Genomic DNA, 22124 nt, shown 5'->3' on the forward strand with positions numbered 1-22124 from the left:
ACAGTGGATGGGGGAGACATATAAATAAATACTTGTAACAGAAGTCTGTGTATATAATAAAAAAGCACAAACGAAGGTTGGTAATTATACCTTGACAGCAACTAAGGAAGTGATACTTGAATTATATTCTTTCAACCTGAAACTACAGCCGTTCTTATAGCATAGCAAAAGTTTGTTTTATTTTACAGGCCAGAAAAGCACAACACAAGGAAAAGAATATATAGTGCTGAGAGCCCTCTGAAGCATAAAACTGGAATGTGTATTCCACGGTACATTCCTTAGCCTCATATCACAGTGGTCACAGATGATATTACAAAAATAGAACACTTTGCTGACAGGTATAAAAAAAAGTCTTCACTGTTACATCAGTGAGAAATTATCACTACCATTAACTTGCTGAACCTAAACACATTGCATATTTTGTGGAATATATTGTATACTCCAGTACTGAATACTTTTCAAATCTTGTTTTTCTTTTGAAAACTATTCTTTTCCTATACCTTAATGACATAGCAACAACTGAACCCCCTGAACTAACTCATATTTAGCCAATATTTACTAAGTGTCTATTATGTGCTGAGTATACCACAAAGGTATGCCACGATAGAAATAGAGGACAGAAGAAAAGTATGGATAAAGGGTTAATTACAGAAGAGGTTGTAAATAGATTTTCCATAAGTGGATTTGATTTTGGGGTTGAAGCATACATAGAAATACACATGGGGGGAAGTGGAGAGAAAATGAGCATTGCCAAGTTCAGCATGTGCAAAGACAGAGATGGAGAAGGGAACATCAGTGTTTCAGGAATGACAAAAAGTTAAAGATAGCACATAAAATACTCCATCATCTGGCTTCTGTGCATCTCTTATACTAAATCTTGCTACTTCTTGCTTCATATATTGTTTACCTTGTGTGCCATTGCCTGTGCAATCCTTTTAGATTCCCTTCCAGTCTTCACATCCTCTGGTTAATGTCTTTATATGTGTCTTCTCCACTCAGCTATGGACTTCTTGGAGATAGACCCACATGTTATTCATCTTTGTATCCCCGCATTTAACACAATTTTTGGCATAATGCAAGCATTCTATAAATGCCTACTGAATTCATTCATTCATCTATCCATAACAAGGTTTTTGAGCCCTTTAGTCATTGATAGGTGCTTTGTTCATAGCAGTGAACAAAAAAGATATTGCAATCTAAGGAAGAAAACAGCAGATGAGTCTGGGATAGTAGGTAAGAACATAATAAAAGGCCAGGCATGCCACCTTAAAGAGGTTAGAATGAATTCTGTAGGCAATTTTCACCAAAGTTTTGTGTAGAGGGAAAAGATATATTTTTCAAACATACTTTTGTTTTTAACTTTAGAGAGGGCAGAGCCTGGCAGCTAACGAGTCTTGCTAAAGTAGAAAAGAAAGTTAGAATTTAAAGTGGAAGTACTTGCGACTGCAGAGGACTGCAGAATAATGTAAGAGGTAGGGAGGATAATTGCAGAATCAGATCTTGTGAAAAAAATCTAAGAGTGAAGAGTCTGTTCGGATCTAGCAAGCACTGAATTTGGTAATAAAAAGCAACCAATTGGAGGAGTATTAGGCAGATATGTATGGATTTGAAATAAAAAGTAATAAGGGATTTCCATTACAGGGAGAACAATAAAATGAGAATAACATTTGAGGAAGAAGAATTAATAATTATCCTCCTAAAGGAAGGGATGTGACAAAGCAGAAGACAGATGAGTTGGATAACTCTGGCTAAAACCAGCATGGAAGTGATAAAAGCAAATGATAGCTAGAAAAACTGAAAGAACAAATATGAAACAAGTAAGGATAGACTAAATTTTATGAGTGGTGCATAAAAATATTTTCTTAAGAGCTGGTACTAGATTTATTTAGAGAAATAATTACTGGTTTTAGGAAAAGCTACTATGAATATAGAATGTAAAACAACAAAAAGGAAATTCTCAGTGCCAGAAGCAAACTGAAAAATTGAAGAGCAAAAACCAGAATGGACACCATGGTAGCCCTCCAACATTTTATATTTGGCTATATGCCTCAGGAGCCAGTAGCTGGGTTTTAATGTCCAAGCACAAGGCCTTGAGTTTCAGTGAGGCAGAGGAGCTGGAATTAGGCCCTTAGGGTAAACCCTGGAGCCTTAAGGAACTGCCAAGCACAGGGCCTGGAAAAAAAGTGTTACCTACTAGTCTGAGGTAGAGAGAGGCAAGGAAGTTTCTTTGTCCAAGGCTTTGGAAGGGGAAAAAACCAGAAGGTACCAGTGAAAAATCAAAACCTTAGTCCTGTAACAGATCTAAATTTACAATATCTGCATAATTCAGGAACCACAAACTGAGAAATTAGCATTTAAAATTGCTTCAGGATCTTTAAGAGCCAAAGTATGCTTGCAGAAGCAAATGCATAATTGCTCTGAAGGGACTCTTTCACAACTCAGGGCATAAGAGATTCCCATTAACAAAACAACCCCACTGAAGAAGAGCACCTCATGAGGAAATAAATCACTATGAATAAGAGTCAGCAAAGGTTGTAAATAAGAAAGTTAGGAACTCAAAAGCTGGAAATAACGGAACTATCAGGAAAGAAGGTAAAATAAAGATTAACTTAAGAGGCAAAATAATAGAAATTATGACAAAAGAATAAGCAGATTTCACAAAGAACCAAACAGAACATGTAGTTTTGAAAACAATATTGTCACTGAAATTAAAATAAATGGGTCTAACCAGATCCCATAGGTGAATGAATATAATTGCCTTTTTCTATTCCTCATTTCAAATTATGCTTAGCTATGTTTCTTTCCAACTTTGCCAGACAGGTTATACTCAATGAAATACAGTACCAATAATATGGTGGTAGAAATGAAATACAGTCACGCGTCACTTAACAATGGGATACATTCTGAGAAATGTGTTGTTGAGAAATTTCATTGTTGTGAGAACATCATAGTGTACTTACACAAACCTGGATGGTATAGTCTGTTGCTTCTAAGCTACAGACCCTGTACAGTAGGTTTTTGTACTAACTACTGTAGGCAACTGTAAGACAATGGAAGTATTTGTGTACCTAAACATAGAAAAGGCAATGCATTGTGCTATGATGTTACACCACTAGGCAATAGGAATTTTCAGCTCCATTATAATCTTTTGGGACCACAGTCACATAACACAGTCCATGGTTGACCGAAATGTTATGTGGCACATGACTGTAATCAAAGTATGCTGCTACTCAATACAATTTAAAAATATGAACTTCCTGTCATTATCAATTCATCCCTTTGAACCCCAAAATAATTCCTCGAAAAAAAAAAATCACCCCTAGCTTATTTCTGCAGTAAAGTCCTTCCTTTTTCTTCTTCTGTCCCAAGTTCCAGGGAGAGAGGACTTTCTCAGGTCTCTGTAAGAGCTGCTTACTTTAGCACTCTAAAATTAGAAAAATATACCCTGGGAGTAGAAGACCCATCTTTCTCTTAGGTTCTGCTTTATGACTTTATCAGTGTCCTTGCTGGTGCTGATGCTTTCCATATAAGCACTAGGACTCTACCAGCTACCAGATTTCTGATTGAATCACTGCCTGCCAGTGTTGAAGCTTTCAAAAGATTTTAATCCATAGTGATGAAAGAAATGTTCTGTTTATACTACGTCTACCCTACAGTCTGTTTCCAGCCCTCACCTCTCCAAATTAGGGAGTATATTGGCTTAGTCCCTTGGTTTTCTCCACTTAATTTGTGGTGATCTCAGGAGGCAGAGTTGTAACTTATCTATAAGTGATTTTAAGTCCATCTGTCCTATATTAACAGAAATTCCTTGGTGTTTCTGGCATGTGCTAAGAATAAAACTAATAGAACTCTCTGCCTTCACAAGCAATTTTCACTTTAATAAATAGCCTTAATGAGAGTCGTTAGATGTGTATATTCTTATGACCACCTTGAAGTCCTTATCAAACAAAAGTGCATTTGTATGTAAATATTCATTCATTTGGCATGAGTATATCACCTAGCTATTAAGGTAATTGCAAAGGCTAATGTCTGTCCTAACACTTATATTTTCATGCCAAAGCATAGATGAAAGAAAAGGGACATAGCTTAAAGTATATGTGTAAGATTCAATAGAATCAATACAAGTGAATAGCTGTGATGCAGAAGATGTAGGAATCAAGGTAGACAAAGATATCTGCTTAATTAAATTGATGTTAGGCCTTGACCTGTGGTTGACATCACAGGAAGTGGGTAGTGTATCAGAGTACATACATGAGTTTTTTAAACAAATAAACAAAACAACCCATAAAACTTATTTTATTCCCTTAAGTAAGAAAAGAAATTCAAAGTATAGGCCCATTCTTGGTAGTTTAAGACTGGTTCCAATTACTGCAATTGCATTCCAGGGCCAAGAAAGCAACTTTTAAATACATGCCCTATCCTACTAAATGTGTTTCACTTGTTGAAAACCTACCCCCTAAAGTGACGGCCTTAGCATGTAAGGGCCTTTGGGTGATGATGAATGGGATTGAGCCCTTATAAAATAGGCCCAAGACAGTTCCTTTGCCCTCTCCACGTGAGGAAGCACCATGTGAAGACAGCTAGAAGGCACTATTTATCAATCAGAAAGCCCTTACCAGACACTGAATCTGCCAGTGCCTTGATCTTGGACTTTCCAGCCTCCAGAAATATGAGGTATAAATTGTTCATAAGATCCCCAGGCTATGATATTTTGTTATAGCAGCCCAAAAGGATTCAGACACCCTAAAATAGTATTATTGGCTACTCCATCTTTTTGTACCTCACCTAGGATAGTACCATACTCATTCTGGAGCTATGCCCTTACTAACTCATTAGTATTAATGTGCTCAAACGTGTGTAAACCTAACATCTTTTTAAGAACGATATATACTGATAACAGGATTGGTTACTAGCAATATTGGATTCTATACACGAAGCATGTAATACTTAAAAACACCCGCTCCGGAGCCAGGCTTGCCTGAGAACAAATCTCGGCTTCTTTAATTGCTATTCAGACAAGTTGTTAACCTGTGACTCATTTTACTTATCTGTAAAATGAAAACAATTATCAGATTTCATGGGTTTGCTAAAAGCATTTAAAGAGCCTTTGGAACACAGCCTGACATACAGAACTCAGTAAATATTAGCTGTCCTAAGGTTTCCAGAAACATTCCCTGAGTGCTAGGCCTGCTTATCATTACACAGAAAGACCTATTTGTCTAGCACCTACTACTCGCCCCACACAATTTCTCCCCCTGGCTCAGGACAACTCTAGAGAGAGTATTGTAGTCCCTTCCAGACGTGGAAAGTTGAGATGAAAAGGCTCGACAGGGTCAGAAGTCACCGAGGGGCGGAACCAGGGATGGAGTCCCCAGAAGGCCGGCGCCTCCCTGGTCCCAACAAAGTACAGCTTCCATTTCTCAGGAATCTGAGCCAACCCGAGAAGATTCTGAGCCTTCCGCAACAGACCGAGAACACTGAAAGGAAGCCTTTCCACTCCCAGCCTCCGTCTGCAGCCAGCCAAAGCGAGCACCGCCAGGCTCTCGAAAAGGCGGACTCCGCAGGGCGCGGCAGGCGGGCGGAAGGGGCCTGAAGAGGGGCGGGGCTGGCGAAGGCGAGGCCCCAAGGCTGCGGTGTGGGGCTGGCCGGAGTGTGCCGGACGCCAGTGTCAATATATATCACCTGCTCCTTTAGTCCCTAAGCCCGTGCCCTTACATTCTGGGAGCTACCATTATCGAGACTCTCTTTCTTGTCGCCTTGTCACTTTGATTGTTTGAGTGGAGGGAAAAGATGGAACCCTGGAGTCAGGCAGCTCCTAGACACCAATAGAGGAAATAAGAGTGGCGGTGGGGTCCTTTGCTCGCGCCGAAATTTAAAGTAGTAAATAGTTCCGGTGTGGCTGCTGAGCTTGGGGCCGCTATGGCAGAGTTTGCCTCGTAGCATTTGCTACGAGAGGGTTGGTCTTCTCTCCGCTTTTGTGACCGGGAGGAACTCTGGGGGCGCCCCAAGCCCAGGCGACCCGAGGCAGCGGTAAGGCGAGTGCGTGCGCACGGCCGGTTGGGCCTGGCCTGGCGTCTTGGCGGGAAATGGGGGTCGGGGGAAGGAGGATGGGTAGCAAAGGACCTCAGTTGATAATTAGGAGCTGGCGAAGGAGGTGTAGAGAGAAAGGCCGGGGGAGGCGAGGGAACAGTCTGAGTAAAAGTAAGAAGCTGGAGAATATGAGATTCATCTCATCTTTTTAATAAATACTCAGTGACCTTCCCTCCCCCAGGAGTCAGGCACTATTCGGGGATACAACGTCGGACGTAGGCGAAGATTCTACAAGAACTCATAATTGTAATGGGTTGTATGGGCAAGTAATTACCATTTAGAGTCAGCTTTAATTGCCATGAAGGTAAAAGAAAGCCGAGTTGAAGAGTAAGGGTGCTCTTTTACATAGGGAGGTCTGGTGGGACCCCAGTGAGGTGACTTTTGAGCAAAGACGTGGCTGTAGTGGAGAGTGAGCCATGCCAGTATTGGAGAGAAGCACTTTATGGGCAAAGAGAATGGGGTGTGAAATAATCAATAGTCTTAGCTAGAGTATGGTAAATGTGGAAGGCAAGCCTGGAAAAATAGGTAGGAGAAATGGTAAAGAGTCACGACTTTCAAGTTGAGTAGTTTAACTTCCAGGTAGTGGTTATCTCTTGTATCTTTTTAAGTAGGCAAAAGATGTCTTTACTGCAGAGAAGATAGTGTGGCAAGTGGCTATTTTATTTCGATTTCCCTGTCATTCTTGTTTTAGTCTCTCACATTTATTATGATTCCAGGTTTATATGCCACTTACGTGGTGTTATTTCTGTTTTGTACAGAACTGGTTTGTGGCCTGTTTGATTCCTAGCAGAGGTTGATGGGCCCACGACAATATCGAAAATGCATATTAAGTCAATCGTTCTGGAGGGATTCAAGTCCTATGCTCAGAGAACCGAAGTTAATGGTTTTGACCCCCTTTTCAATGCTATTACTGGTTTAAATGGTAGTGGAAAATCCAACATATTGGACTCCATCTGCTTTTTGTTGGGCATTTCCAACCTGTCTCAGGTAAAGTGTAAACTTTTTGATTTATGTGAATGTAAGTTTAGCAAGGAAATGCTCACTGAATTTAGGAGATTACTGCTGATATTCTCTTCATCAGCATTTTTGTACTTTATGTGAATTATCTTGTACTTAAAGTTTTTATTCCATCTGTTAGATGAGAAAACAGAAACTTAGGTTGCCTAAGGTTTATCCTCTCAAGATGTTTAGGAGTAACACTCAAACTCAGGCCTTCTGACTTTTAAGCAGGCTCAATACAGCGTTTGTATTTTCACTCCTGTATCATAATGCTTTTTCAAATCTTAATGGATTAAATGACTAATGAAAATCATAGTTGCTGTCTTCCCTGAAATCTTGTAAGTTAACTTGTTAAGAAATGAGTAGAAAACAATTCAGAGTTGAAGGGTTCTAAAGAAAGACTCCGTTTGTAGAAAGTCGGGCCATTTTCCTTGCCAGTGGATGCAACTGCCTGTCCTAGTCTACTTAATGGGTACTACATTGGTGGGTTTTCCAACAGCAAGAAATCCTTTTTTAGTGCTAATTTGTACAATATGGAATTTTGTAGTGGGTAAAATTTTCTTCTTTTATTTTAGGTTCGGGCTTCTAATTTACAAGATTTAGTTTACAAAAATGGGCAGGCTGGTATTACCAAAGCCTCCGTGTCAATTACTTTTGATAATTCTGACAAAAAGCAAAGTCCTTTAGGATTTGAGGTTCATGATGAAATCACAGTAACAAGACAGGTGAGTGGCTACTAAACAATTGGATACCCTAAGAGCTTTTAATGTCCTATGTGGGTTTTTTGGTGAATATGGCTTGGCAAAACGATAAAATTCATGAACAAAATTGATGTATCAAATACCGACTAGATTCCTTAAGAATATCTTCTTATATTAAAATTTCGATGATGCAGATTCCATCATTAAGGGGATTGAAAGAGATCTGAAAAATTATCCATCCAGTATAAGGACTGAACCATGCTTACATCTTTTTTTTTTTAATGATTTTTTTTCAGGTCACATGCTAACATGCTTAAATCTTGAACCATACTTATATCTTCTCTGGCAATGCTTGAACACCACCAGTACCTGAGATCTTGCTATCTTTTGTGATAACCCATTATGGTTTTGGACAGGTCTTATTAGAAAATTATTCCTATAGATTCAGCCTCCGTCTGTTGTCTTAAAGTTTTACTCATTAATCCTGGTCCTCTTGAGCACCGAGAGCAAATCTAATTTATTCCATATTTCAATATTTAAAAGATCTGCAAGTGTAAATGTTTTCTAAGCGAAATTTCACCAGGTCTTTGACTTGATGTTTGTTTCTAGTTCCTTCATTTGCCTGATCACACCAAGTATGCTCCAGTTTCCCTTCTTGGCCTCATCCATCTGTTGTTTTTAAGGCATGGCACCTCAAATTGTGTGCCAGAGTTGGTCTAGTTAGAACAGAATTAAGCAGAATTATTACTTCTTCTCATTTTAGATACTCTGCTTCTATTTTTTCCCAGTATGGCGTTGAAGTGTTCCTAATACGTTGTTGGTTCATACCATATTTACTTGAAACCACTCTGATTTTTTTCAGGTGTGATATTACTCAGCTGTGTTACTGCCATTCTTTTATGTATGCAGGTTTTTGAAACCAATGAAGAACATTACATTTGTCCCTTAAAATTTTTTCTTATAGAGTCAGACAATGTTTTCAGCTTGTCAGAATTTTGTTTTTAAAAATCTCCCATTTACTCTCCATCTTAGCATGATGTCACTTATAGATTTTCTCCTCTATTTTAATGAAAGCCTCTGATTAAAAGAAAAATGGTTGACTAGGTTGGGACAGAATCCTATTTTATGTCATTAGGCTTCCATCAAATAATTACCCTATGGGAATTGTCACTAATTGTTACTAATCTACTTGATTGTTTCTGTTCTCATTTAGGCAATAAGCCTGTATCTTTACCAAAATATTGTCATACAGTCCTTGTCAAATTACTTACGGTGGGTGTACTAGGTCTGTCTTTCAGGGCCTCAAAACCTGGTGGGTGATACAATCTTACCCAATAAATATCGGTTTAAGTATGATAATAGAATATGAGTAGCATCTGGCATGACTTGTTCTTAATGAACCCATACTAAAGCTCCACAATTACTCTTTTTCTTTTAAGGGATCACAAGTCATGTCCTCATTAATGCCTTTTAGAATCTTGTCAAGAATTGATGTCAAGCTGCTTGTCTTTGGGTTTTAATATCTGACTTCTGTTCCCCTTGAAAAGTGGAAAAATAGAGGTTAACCTCTGCGTATGGAAAAATTACAGAAAGAAGGTGATAAAGAAAGGAAAATATGTTTTACGCATACTTGGAAACATAAAGCTACATAAACCTTATGAAAACATAAACCTTAGAGACCTAGTCTAATGTAAGGTAGGTTAGGAGGCCTGTGGTTGGTTATATAACTAGTTAGCAAAAGTACCTGGATTAGAAGCTAGTTGTCATGACTCAAGTTAGTGTTTTTGACCACATCACACTTCCTCTGTTTACTCAGAATTGGTTTTGTTTACCATTAGTTGGACAGAATGAATAAGTGCAAAGTAATATACTTAGTAATTTATCATTTTAGCACAAAGCGTGCATGTACGTTCATACTTTTAAAAATTCTTCCTTTTTTAGGTGGTTATTGGTGGCAGAAATAAATATTTAATCAATGGAGTAAATGCAAACAACACCAGAGTACAGGATCTCTTCTGTTCTGTTGGCCTTAATGTTAACAACCCTCACTTTCTCATCATGCAGGTATTTTGTTTGAGGTCTTTATGTCTCTTTCATAATGGTATTGATATCTTTTATTTTTAAGTACTACAATAGAAGTACCTTCTTTTTTGGATTTTCCATTTTTTATTTGCTATTATGCTGTGTTTGGGGACCTATTAAGAAATATGGTTTAATTATTTGCACTGATATCTTCTATCATATTACATACATTTGAATTTTGGAGAACGTTTAGAAATTTTTCTTGAATTTTATTTTATCACTAAAAAAAATACATGTTAACTATTAAAAAATTGTCGTTTATTGTTAGATTAAAGCATTTTAATATTTTAAGCATAAAGGTTTTAGTAATTTTCTTCATTAGAGAGTTATGCAGATAAAAAGTAAAGACCGATGTTATTATCTGGAACTTCTATTATTTCACTTGACCCATGCAGCTGTCCCTTGAGAGAGTCACAGTAAGGCCAATGGGAAGATCCTGATGGGACCAAAATAAAAATATTTTCACTACATCACAGTTTCAAAGCTGGAAGTTTGTTTCAAGTGAATCTAAGTCCTAGTAATATAATTCTCTGAGTGTGCGTTTTTTTTGTTTTGTTTGGTTTTGGTAATGAATGAATTTAATGATTTTTATGGCATTGGAAAAAATATTTTTTTATTCTATTCGAGGCCTAGAAATCTGTCTTCTATTTCATGAAATTATTTTGGAAGGATATCGTTCAAAGAAATCAAGAAATGTTCATTAATTATGCTAAAATGTATCTATTTACTTTCCATTTTTAAAATTGGATGTTTCTATATCTTTAATATTAACTGTCTAAGAAAAATGGTCTAAGTTAACTTTGTATCATCTAATATATTATTTCATTTGTATCATTTAGTAACTTATGTAACATATCACTGGTAAGTCAGGAAGTAAATAGCAAAGTTCCAAAATTCTGCAATTACATAAGCTATCTTTGGTAGCAAATTTAACAAAAGAAACATCTTTTCATGTAGGTAGATGATAGACCTCCCCAAGATTGGTATATTGAGATTCAACAGCTTCAGTAGAGATAAACACGAATGCCTTCAGGTTGAATTTTCTGTAATTTATTATCATTATAGTAAGTTTACCATTTTATTTTCAGGGCCGAATTACAAAAGTATTGAATATGAAACCTCCAGAGGTAAGAGTACTATTTATGAACATTAAAAATAGGAATTATAGATATTGTTTTAATCTTCCAGGCAATCAGTTTAATATAATTTCTTCTAATTACAAAGTTCTTGGAAATATTGTTTAAGAATCATTAGTAAAGAAAGTAATTTGTTTATTTAGTATTGGCAGTATGCCCAATATTAAAAGAAATTTTGACTGTATAACGTGGTCTTGCTCAACTGATGTTCTGTGTCAAGATTCATCCCTACAAAAAAACCCTACGGAAGAAGATTTATATAAAATTACCGTATTTAACTCTTTTGGTCTATTTGGGCCATTATTTTTGTATGATGCTTAGTGAGGTCAAGATTATAAATGATATACTTAATGTAAACTCCAGTGAGACATATTGTCTTGGATTCTTAAAACATTAATACAATTGCCATTCCAGATTTTATCCATGATAGAAGAAGCAGCTGGAACCAGGATGTATGAGTACAAAAAAATAGCTGCCCAGAAAACTATAGAAAAAAAGGAGGCTAAGCTGAAAGAAATTAAGACGGTAATTAAATTTTTATAAAACATTTTTGGAGAAGAGTGTAATCTTGCATTTGGAGTTTGTGCTATACAGATGGAATTTTTTTTTTTTTTTCTCAGTTCAGTTTTTCATAGTCTTCCATGACATTTCTCTTTTAAAAATTTTTTATGGTACCGTTCATACTGAAAATATTGATTTTTTTCCTTTATTTTCCAGATACTCGAAGAAGAGATTACTCCAACCATTCAAAAATTAAAAGAGGTATATACTATATATGGGAGGATAGTCAGAATGTGTGGTAATATATGCAGAATTATGCACATGGGGATGAAGTATATTCTATTTCTTGGGAATTTTTTTCTGGGATGAGATAAGGAGTTAAAATTGGTACTCTATAACTCAGTCTTCTTGCAGAAAATATGTATTTCATATCTATTAAGTCATAATGATATTGGAGAATGATCTTTCTAATCTCAGAAAACGATATGTCAGATTTTAATTATTAAAGAAACAAGTCTGGATTTCCCTGGATGATTTATTTGACTAGAACAACATTTCTTTTTTTTTTTTTTTTTGAGACAGAGTCTCACTCTGTTGCCGGAGTAGAGTGCCATGGCGTCAGCCTAGCTCACAGCAACCTCAAACTCCTGGGCTCGAGCAATCCTACTGCCTCAGCCTCCCGAGTAGCTGGGACTACAGACATGAGCCACCATGCCCGGCTAATTTTTTCTATATAGATTTTTAGTTGTCCAAATAATTTCTTTCTATTTTTAGTAGAGACGGGGTCTCGCTCTTGCTCAGGCTGGTCTCGAACTCCTGACCTTGAGCGATCCACCCGCCTCGGCCTCCCAGAGTGCTAGGATTACAGACCTGAGCCACCGCGCCCGGCCTAGAACAACATTTCTTAACCATACGGCACACTTAGTAACCCTTGTTGGTAGAGTAAATGACTAACTTCTAGGATAAAGGAGGCTAGCACTGTAATTATTGCTGTCAAGGCATTTTGTAAGTGAAAGGTATTGAAACAGAGTTGAGTTTTCTCTTTGATTTTTGCAGCTCCTGATATCATAAAACTTGGCCATGTTTCAGTGAAAGAATACATTTATATACTACATTGTTTTTATAGATATCCATTGAGGAATTTATTAAATGCTCATTAAAATTTGGTAGTGCCGAAAGCTGTTTTATTAATCCTTATAGTAGTGTAGGTGTTGTTGGAAAAAAACGAAAAATTGTGATCTTGAAGGTACCCTTTTTGTATGCATGATTTAAAAATATATTTAATAGTGTATCGTTGTTGGGTATGTAGATTATCTTTGTAGACTTCTTATTGCCACAAGTTTATGAACCTGTGTTTCTTTGTTAATCCCAACTGCTTGATTATATATTAGAAGAAATAGCCACATAGGATTCACTAGTGATGGAATGATGCTATCTAAAAAGCCAGAGTTTTAATGTAATGTAAAGTTTCCTAAAATTTAAAATGCCATGATCATTCACTATGACACAAAAATCTATTATATCATGTAATGGGAAATATGATACATGTTATAGTTTGATTCTTTCCAAATTTGTTTAAAAATACGAGTTTTGAATTATTCTTCATTGGTGACTTCTCTTTCAGGAAAGATCTTCCTACTTGGAGTACCAAAAAGTAATGAGAGAAATAGAACATTTGAGTCGATTATATATTGCTTATCAGTTTTTGCTGGCTGAAGATACCAAAGCACGCTCGGCTGAGGAGTTAAAAGAAATGCAGGATAAAGTTGTAAAGCTTCAAGAAGAATTGTCTGAGAATGATAAAAAAATAAAAGCACTTAATCATGAAATAGAAGAATTAGAAAAAAGTAAAGATAAGGTCTGGACATACATATTAGTACAGATAATATATTCTGGAAAAAATATTAAATAATGTATAATAACTATTTAGGGTTTGCTGGGCATTGTGTTCCATATCGATTTGTTAATCTTAAAATAGGATAATGAAATAGCTTGTAAAAAAGTAAATATTTCATATGGGAATCATATAAGAAAATGACAACATGAACAAATTTTGAATAATTTGAATCGGGTGCATTTGATTATAGGAAATTGGAGGTATACTTCGATCTTTAGAAGATGCTCTTGCAGAGGCTCAGCGAGTTAATACTAAATCTCAAAGTGCGTTTGATCTCAAGAAGACAAATCTGGCAAGTGAAGAAAACAAACGCACAGAACTGGAAAAAAATATGGCTGAGGTAAGCAAATAAGCCTAATTTAATTGCTGCTAGTGTACATTTATCCATTTGGTAAATATTTTGTGTTTTTCTGCTATGAGCTAAGTATAGTTATTTGGTCTGGGGATATAGCAATGGACAAAATGGTCAAAAGTCCTTGCCTTGCGGGTCCTTCATTCCAGTGGGGGAAATGATGATAAAAATAAATAAAATGTATAGCATGTTATATAGTGATAAGTGACGCGGAGAAAAAGTAAAGCAGGGAAACAGATTAGGAGTATAGGGGAAGAAGAGTGCAATTTGGGATTTTAAATTGAGTAGCCATTGAAGTATGAAGTTACCGTTAGCTAAGATGGAAAACAGGAAGAGCAGGTTTGAGTGGAGAAAATAAACACAGTGTGATCATAACAGGGTTGAGGTGCCTCTTAGACATCTTGAATGGTGATACTGATTAGGTAATTAAATATGTGAGTATTGAATCCAGGCAAAAATATAGATTTGGGGGTCATCAATGTATATATGATATTTAAATCCATGAGACTACATAAAATTATTAAGGGTGTGAGTATATAAGAAGAAAAGAGGTTTAAGGTTTGAGTGCTGAATACTTCAACTTTAGAAGTTAGGAGACATGAGCAAAGAGATTGAGGAGGTATGAGCAAAGTCTCAGGGCGGTAAGTTGTCATGGAGGCCAAACGTAAAAGGTGTTTCAAGGAGAGGTGGCCATGAGTTCCTGATTAGAATGTTCATACTCTCACAGAACGACGGCAAAAACATTTAAGAGTGAGTATACATAACTTTTTGAGAAGTTTTCTGAAAAGAAGGCTAAATAGGGAGATAACTGGAGGGTAATGTACAAGTAAGAGATTTTTTGGCTTGATTTTACATTGGATAAATAACAAATTGTATTGATGGAAAAGATCCAGTAGAAAAGGCATCGTTTGTGATTCAGAAAAGAGAGATTGGAGAATTATTAAAACAAGGTTCCTCAGTAGATGAGAGTAGAATAGAAACTGTGCAATTAGATGAGGTCACCTTTGCAAGTAGTAGGACTTAGTCATCCATAGTAACAGAAGATTCAAGTATATATACAGTCTCATATACAGGTAGGTGTGTGATTGGAGCTTATGGAACTTCTCTTATGGGTGATTCTGTTGTCCCGGTGAAAATATACATTTGTCTTTTCATTGAAAAAAATAACTGAATGAAAATAAAATATTTCTTTATAATGTCGTATTAGATGTATTTGCACGTTCAATTATTAACTTAAACGGTAGGGCAAAAATTTAGACAAAAGCAATATGAATGTGATATAGCAGCAGTCCATGTTGTGACACACAGCAGCTGAAATCAGTGCATCAAATTTTTTTTTTTTTAAATTGAGGTTTGTAAAGCTCTAAATTATGGACCTTCCTTGGTTTTGGTTCATTTTTCCTTAATCCTATCAGATCCTTAAGCTTCACATAGTGGCACTGATTATTCCTTTTTTATCTTCTTTTCTATATCCCCTCATTCTTCCTGATCTCTGAATTTTAGCATGTTCCAGGGCTAACACTCAGACATCTTCTGTATATACTCATTCAGCCCTGTTGCTCTACATACCATCTATATGTTGATGCCTTCCAAATCTCTAACTAGGCTTAAATCTTTCCCTTGACTCTGTGAAGAAGGTTCACTGTGCACTAGTTACCAACTTGTCTGAGGTCAGTAAGACAAAACACTCATGTATGACATATTACATGAAATGGATTTATTACTTATAGATAGGCAGCAAGGGAAAACAAAAGTCTACGATTTGTTGCAAGCTTCGTAGCTGAATAGCTGGGATCCTGGGCGAGTCCGTGCTCCAGGCAGGCCTGATCACCCTGCTTGTGGTAGTGGTCCTCCTGGGCTAGTGAAAATGCATTCTGGCTATGGCTCAACAATACTCACGGAGATTATGTCAGTTAAAGCGTTACATCCATCTGAGGAGACAACCAACCTCCTCTTCCAGATTCATGCCCATAGAGCATGCATTCTAAAGGCAAATAGGAAAAAATATGGTTGGGAACACTAATACTGGGATTTCATAGGTGCCAACAGATGATTAGAAATGCTGAGATTTGGATTTTACAGGTGCAGTCTAATCAGACAGCTGCCTGGTCCACCTCTACTCCCAGCAAGCTCAGTGTTTCTCAACATACACTGCAGTACTTTTTCCCTTGTGCTGGAGTATAGTATTTAGTGTCCATACTGCCTTTGTCTTATGGTGGTACGACCCATTAGCCTGTCCTTTTGATGTCTCTCAGTTGTTTTATGAGTCAGCTGTTCGATTGTTGAGTGGGTCCATTGGCCTGTGGATGACAGGGTACATGAAAAGTTTATCTTATTCCACAAGAGAGTGCCCTTTGTCGTGTTGTTGGGCAGTAGAGGATGTTCCTTGATCAGAGTAAAGTCTGATGGGGTATCTAAAAATATGACATAAATTCCTTTGAAGGGTGGCCTCAGCATCCACATGAGTGACATATATTTGTCCCTTTGAGGCAGCAAGCTGTTGCCATAGTCCTTGTCTCCACATAGTGGATCTTTTATCAGTCTAGTCACTCAGTTGCCATTCTCCTGACCAGATGGCTAGGCTGCTGGCAGCAGCCCATGAGTTGGTGAACATGTAGCAAGATATGATGGTAGGGTGACCTGAGTAGACATCACCACTGCCTGTAGTTTGGCCCATTGGGCAGAATATCCATGTTCAGTCTCAGTCAAATGATGGCCATTTATTGGCCTGATGGTGGCTACAGTCCAGTGGACTCTTTCTGCCTTGTTCATCTCAGAATCTTGGGCCCCAGGTAGCCAGAGGAGTCATCAAAGCATCCCCTCTGGGTCACTTGGACCCTTCTGGTAAGCTAGTCATTTGTTCATGGAGCCTAGTGATCCCTTGGGGTTCTGACTGGACCTGATCTCAAATATATCATTTCCATTTGATGATTGAGCTCTGTTGAGCTTGGCCAAGTTATTGGTGAGGTTTGTGAGCACTCAAGTAAGAATGGGCAGTTCAAGTTGCAGACGTATGTATGGCATACTGGCCTTAACATGTTCAGTCTCTACCAGAGTACAACAGCAAGCAAGGAGTTATCATTCAAAAGGATTATGTCTGGTGGCTGCCTTAGGCAATTTACAAGTCGGAAAATCTAAGAGGCTAGCGCACTTTAGTGGCAATTTTCTGTTGCCACAGACTCCAGACAATATCCATGGAAGTTGTAGATACTGTCATTGTATAGGGCTAGCAGGTTCTAAAGGTTAAAAGAAGTGCCTGAGCCACGAAGTGTTAAATGACTTCTAAGGCCTGCAAAAGGCCCCAATCAAAGTTGGCAGCTTTTTAGGTCACCTTGACTGAGGGAACCAAAAAATCACCCACATGGGATATATATTATGTTTAGTATCCCAGAGGCCTCCCAGCTGTCAGGCTTTCTTTTTATTAGTAGGTGCTACCAAGGCCAAAAATTTTTGTTTCTATTACTCACTATGCTCTTACTGCAGTTCTTCAAACACCCAAACATGTTCCAGGCATTGTCAAGTATACTGCCCTCCACCCAAGTATTTGCATGGTAATTCCTCTCTCTTCAGTCTTTTGCTCAAATGTTATCTCATGAAGGCCTTCCCTCATTATTCTTGTTAAAATAGTACTTCCCATCACTTTCTGTCCCCTTACCTTGCTTAATTTTTTTACTGTGTCTTCCACCCTTGAATTTAGCCTCCCTGAGGACAAGGTCATGGTCCTTGCCTTTAGTTTTCTTAGAACAGTGCCTGCTGTATATAGTAAGTGCCTAATAAATATTTGATGAATCATGAACTAATCAAGTGGACCAAAATTTGTGGTCACTTTCTTATAAATAAGATAGCTAGATTTTTTTTTCATTTTTCAGTGCTGGTATCTTGCATAGTGTTGGTTATCTGGTTAATATTACTTAAAAGGTATTAAATATTAGTAATACTTTCCCCACAACTGTTTAGTACTTAAATTTTATGGCTTTTAGTAATTTATAAAATATTTTCATATACATCCTCTTAATCCTAAAACCTCTACTTTTAAGCTTAGTGTAGGATGGCTATTATTTCAACTTTATAGCCTTAGAAATTGATTTTTAGTTTCTTCAAGTGGTTTGTTTAAATATGCAATGATTTTTAGCTCAGTTTCTCGTAGATTTGATAATATATGGAATGAAAATATTTCAAGTAGTATAAGACTTACATTTATCCCCAAAACTGAGAGTGAATTTCAAATAGTAATTCAGTATTTATAAAGTTGTGATGGTTGAATTATTTTCTTTATCATGCTCACTTCAAATTGCTATGAAATGTGATAAGGTGAGGGGTATATGTGTGTGAGAAAGTGAATGTTTTTCCTAACATATATTTTTCAATTTGAAACTCTTCCTAAAGGACTCTAAAACTTTAGCAGGGAAGGAAAAAGAGGTTAAAAAGATAACAGATGGGCTACATGCCCTTCAAGAAGCAAGTAATAAAGATGCCGAAGCGTTGGGCGCCGCACAGCAGCACTTCAATGCTGTTTCCGCTGGCCTGTCCAGCAGCGAAGATGGAGCAGAAGCAACTCTAGCCACTCAGATGATGGCCTGTAAAAATGATATAAGTAAAGCTCAGACAGAAGCCAAACAGGTAACTACAGACATTAAGCAGTGTGTGATTCCTTTTTTTTTCTTTTAAGAAGTTTCCTTTCACATTATGCTTTGGCAGTTGTTACAAAATGCTGAAAATAATCAATGTCAGTGAACCTGTTTATTCTGTCTGCATCTCTGTGGTACCTAATATAGCAAAAATATATGTTTATTGCTAAATATTGATTTAGCAGTTTAATTAGTCAAGATACTATAAAACATAAATTATCTTAATTCAGTTCATAAGTGCAATAAATGCTTTGCTCTGTTTACAGCATTGTATGGAATATTGGACGTTAGTCAATTCTCAACCTTTTTGGCTGTTTGTTTTTATCGACATCATAATGTTGAAGTCTTAAGCTTTAACGGGAACAAAAAAACCCTATCCTCTCCATTTCTTTGCTTTTCCTACCTAGTTCTTAAAAACTTTGTTTCTGGAACTTTGCAACATCTTTCTAGGAAGTCTTTTTACATGAGCTCACGTTTACACACGTTCCAATCTTTGGTCTCCCTACTCTGATTTCGTAATCTTCTCAGTCTTGTCAATCTATGTGATGTTTGTCAAATATGGTCACATAGTATAAAGTGCTATGAACACAAGAGTTTTGCTGGCAGAAAAAAAAATATTTCATATATATATGAACACACACACACACACACACACACACACACACAGGTCATTCCTTTCTTTTTTTAATGGAAGATGCAGCTTTTAAATGTGCACACAAATATGTGAGATTGTGCATTAATCCTACTCAAGTTTTTCTATGTACGTATTTGTAACTTTTTCATTTGGGCTGACAGAAATGTTAGTCACAAAAATTTATAAGAATTTGACAATAGAAAAACTTGAAAGTACTCTGTTTTTCTATTCACTTATTTTGTAAAAGAACTGTGAAAAATCTTCTATTATTCAGTTTTAGGGGGAAGATACTCCCTTATACATCTTACAGTACTAGTTCATGGTTTTAAGAAGCAGTGCTCAATTATATAAACCAGATGTATTAAGGTCTGACACATTTAAATAGTGCTAGTATTTAAATATTTGACTCCTAGCATTTACATTTCTCTGTCAATTTAGCTTCTTTTTCCTATATAATCTTATTTCTCGTTGCTCAGTGGAGCTTCTCCACTGTTATTGGGCAATACTCACAAATGTACACATATAAATAACACTTAAGTGGAAAGGAAGGAAACTAGAGTTGTGATTTCTAGCTTTCTATTGTATTTTTAATTTAACCAGCTACTGACATTTTTACTGTGATGCAATTTTTCAACCTTAATATGTCATGTTTTATAAATGTTAAAATATGGACTTACATTGCAAATTATTTAATAATTTATATTAATTATATATTAATTTATACTCCATGTAATTTCTTAAGGAGAAAATACTGGGAAATGATTGATATGTTGAAATGCTAATCCAAGAGACCAAACAGTTATGTTTTCTAGGCTAAGGTCTCTTAGTTAAAGCAATCTGAATCTGTGCCCATTTAATTACTCGCATTATCTGCTTCATATGTCATATAGTCTGTTTCATTTCTCTATCACAGGCTCAGATGAAGTTGAAACATGCCCAGCAGGAATTAAAGAATAAACAAGCTGAAGTTAAGAAGATGGATAGTGGCTACAGGAAGGATCAAGAAGCTTTAGAAGCTGTAAAGAGAGTTAAAGAAAAACTTGAAGCTGAAATGAAAAAGCTAAATTATGAAGGTTTGCCTTTAAAAACATGATAAATTATTAGGAGGGTAGTGATTGTTGATAAAAAGTGATTTAAATAAAGGGAATAAGAAAGTAGGAAACACTTTAGCCTCTTAATGGGTATTAGTATAAGAAGTATTTGTAAAAATAGAAAAATATCTAATTATAAAACAGTGCTTTGAATTTTTGAGAACTCAGTATTGAGAATTTCATGTTTTCATTTGAAAGCTCAAAAATGTCATTTGTATATTTCTACATTAGTAGGCATTCAGTTTATATGTTGTTTCTTAGAATGAAAATTTTGTTATTTGTTGTTGGAAATAATGCCCGCTTGACATTTGTTAGAAATTTGAATGTTAAGCATTTTTTTAATTTAATATTTATCAGATATTTATATTTTGCTTCTAGGAATGCTTTTGAATGAAATAGAGTTTACTAGTATTTTCCTTAAAACAGTAGAATGAGTTTTTAAGATTTATTTTCTATTTATTTATGATTTTCTCTTCAGAAAATAAGGAGGAAAGACTTTTGGAAAAGCGCAGGCAGCTGTCTCGTGATATCAGTAGATTGAAAGAAACATATGAAGCTCTCTTGGCCAGATTTCCCAATCTTCGATTTGCATACAAGTGAGAGATTTAAACTTTGAATTTTATCATAGTAATAACCAAGACATATTTTTATTTAAGTTGGAACCAGTCTGAAAATTTTAACACCAAGATTTTTGTATGAAACTTCTTGCAAGCTACTTTTCCTTAATGGGTATTTTTTCCTTAAACATTTATTGAAATGCTTCAGATGTTGGCAGTGGGCATTTTTGTGAAATTTAATGGCTGCTGATGCCACTAATCTTAAAACCAAAATGAGAGAAATTTAATCTCAGTTCAAAGTATCTAAAGTTGTTCTATCATTATTGTTAAATATCTACATTTATGTCTTATGGCTTGTTCAGCTATGTGGGTTTTCTTATGGAATACATACAGTAATCGTATGTATTATAGCGATGAGGACATCAGAGTTGTTTTTATTACATTGAAAACATACTGAAATATCTATTGATTGATTTTAAAACAACAGCTGGCTAGTCATTTGGAACATGTTGAAAATTTTTGTTTTCTTAAAACTATGTGATTCTTCTACTTTCAGTTTAATGTGTTGTCCAAAAGAGTATTTGACTGGTAAAATATGCCTTTCTCTATTTTCTTATCTAAGATTTATTTTTGTCAACTTTTCTGTTTTAGGGATCCAGAGAAGAACTGGAATAGAAATTGTGTGAAAGGACTCGTAGCTTCTCTGATTAGTGTGAAAGATACTTCTGCAACTACAGCTTTAGAATTGGTGGCTGGGGAACGACTCTACAATGTCGTAGTAGACACAGAGGTAAATTGATTTTAATAAAGAATATTTAAAATTGCTGTGCAGCTTGAAAAGTTACATGCTGCTAGAAGAATTGGATGCTCTCTTGATGTTTTAAGATTCTATTTTAAGGTCACTTATCTTTATAGGGTAAAACTGTTCAGTTAATGACTTCTGGATAATTGTACTTTAAAGGAAGTCTCATGCTTAATTAGGAACTCAGAATGCATATTATCAGTCTTTTTGGAGATTGATTTTGCTGTGTGACTTTGAATTTATTTAAATTTGTGAAATAATCTGAGAATAAATGACCTGTTTTTAATGTCAGTCTTCCTTCCCATCAAGATAATGGTGAATTTATCTGCGTTTCTTCAATTCTCACTTTTTATCTGTAGAGTGTTCTTCTTCCTTCATATGAATGCTACATAGTCATTGTTGAATTTGATTTCCTTGTTTCTTTTTTATTTTTTATTGTATGTATTTAAGGTGTACAACATGTTTTGATAGATAGACATAGTGACATGATTACTACAGTCAAACATTAATGTATCCATCACTTTCCATAGTTACCTTTTTTGTGTGTTAAGAGCACTTAAAATCTCTCTTTGCAGGCCGGGCGCAGTGGCTTACGCCTGTAATCCTAGCTCTCTGGGAGGCCGAGGCGGGCGGATTGTTTGAGCTCAGGAGTTC

The 22124-nt window shown here is 36.2% G+C and overlaps 1 protein-coding gene across 1 annotated transcript in view; it reads left to right on the top strand.

The window, feature by feature from the left end:
* The first annotated feature begins 5966 nt into the window (after positions 1–5966).
* SMC2 (structural maintenance of chromosomes 2) overlaps positions 5967–22124 on the top strand; it is a 45455-nt gene continuing 29297 nt past the window's right edge. Inside the window, exons 1-13 of the mRNA XM_012638529.1 lie at positions 5967–6039; positions 6849–7077; positions 7665–7814; positions 9732–9854; positions 10961–10999; positions 11423–11533; positions 11726–11770; positions 13134–13367; positions 13597–13746; positions 18145–18378; positions 19934–20093; positions 20590–20707; positions 21320–21458. Of these exons, the coding sequence (XP_012493983.1) occupies positions 6910–7077; positions 7665–7814; positions 9732–9854; positions 10961–10999; positions 11423–11533; positions 11726–11770; positions 13134–13367; positions 13597–13746; positions 18145–18378; positions 19934–20093; positions 20590–20707; positions 21320–21458 (1671 nt within the window). The 5' untranslated portion in view covers positions 5967–6039; positions 6849–6909. The remainder of the gene's footprint in view (positions 6040–6848; positions 7078–7664; positions 7815–9731; positions 9855–10960; positions 11000–11422; positions 11534–11725; positions 11771–13133; positions 13368–13596; positions 13747–18144; positions 18379–19933; positions 20094–20589; positions 20708–21319; positions 21459–22124) is intronic.

Source organism: Propithecus coquereli, unplaced genomic scaffold (assembly GCF_000956105.1).
Source record: "Propithecus coquereli isolate 6110/MARCELLA unplaced genomic scaffold, Pcoq_1.0 Scaffold130, whole genome shotgun sequence".
In the NCBI taxonomy this organism is placed as follows: Eukaryota; Metazoa; Chordata; class Mammalia; order Primates; family Indriidae; genus Propithecus; species Propithecus coquereli.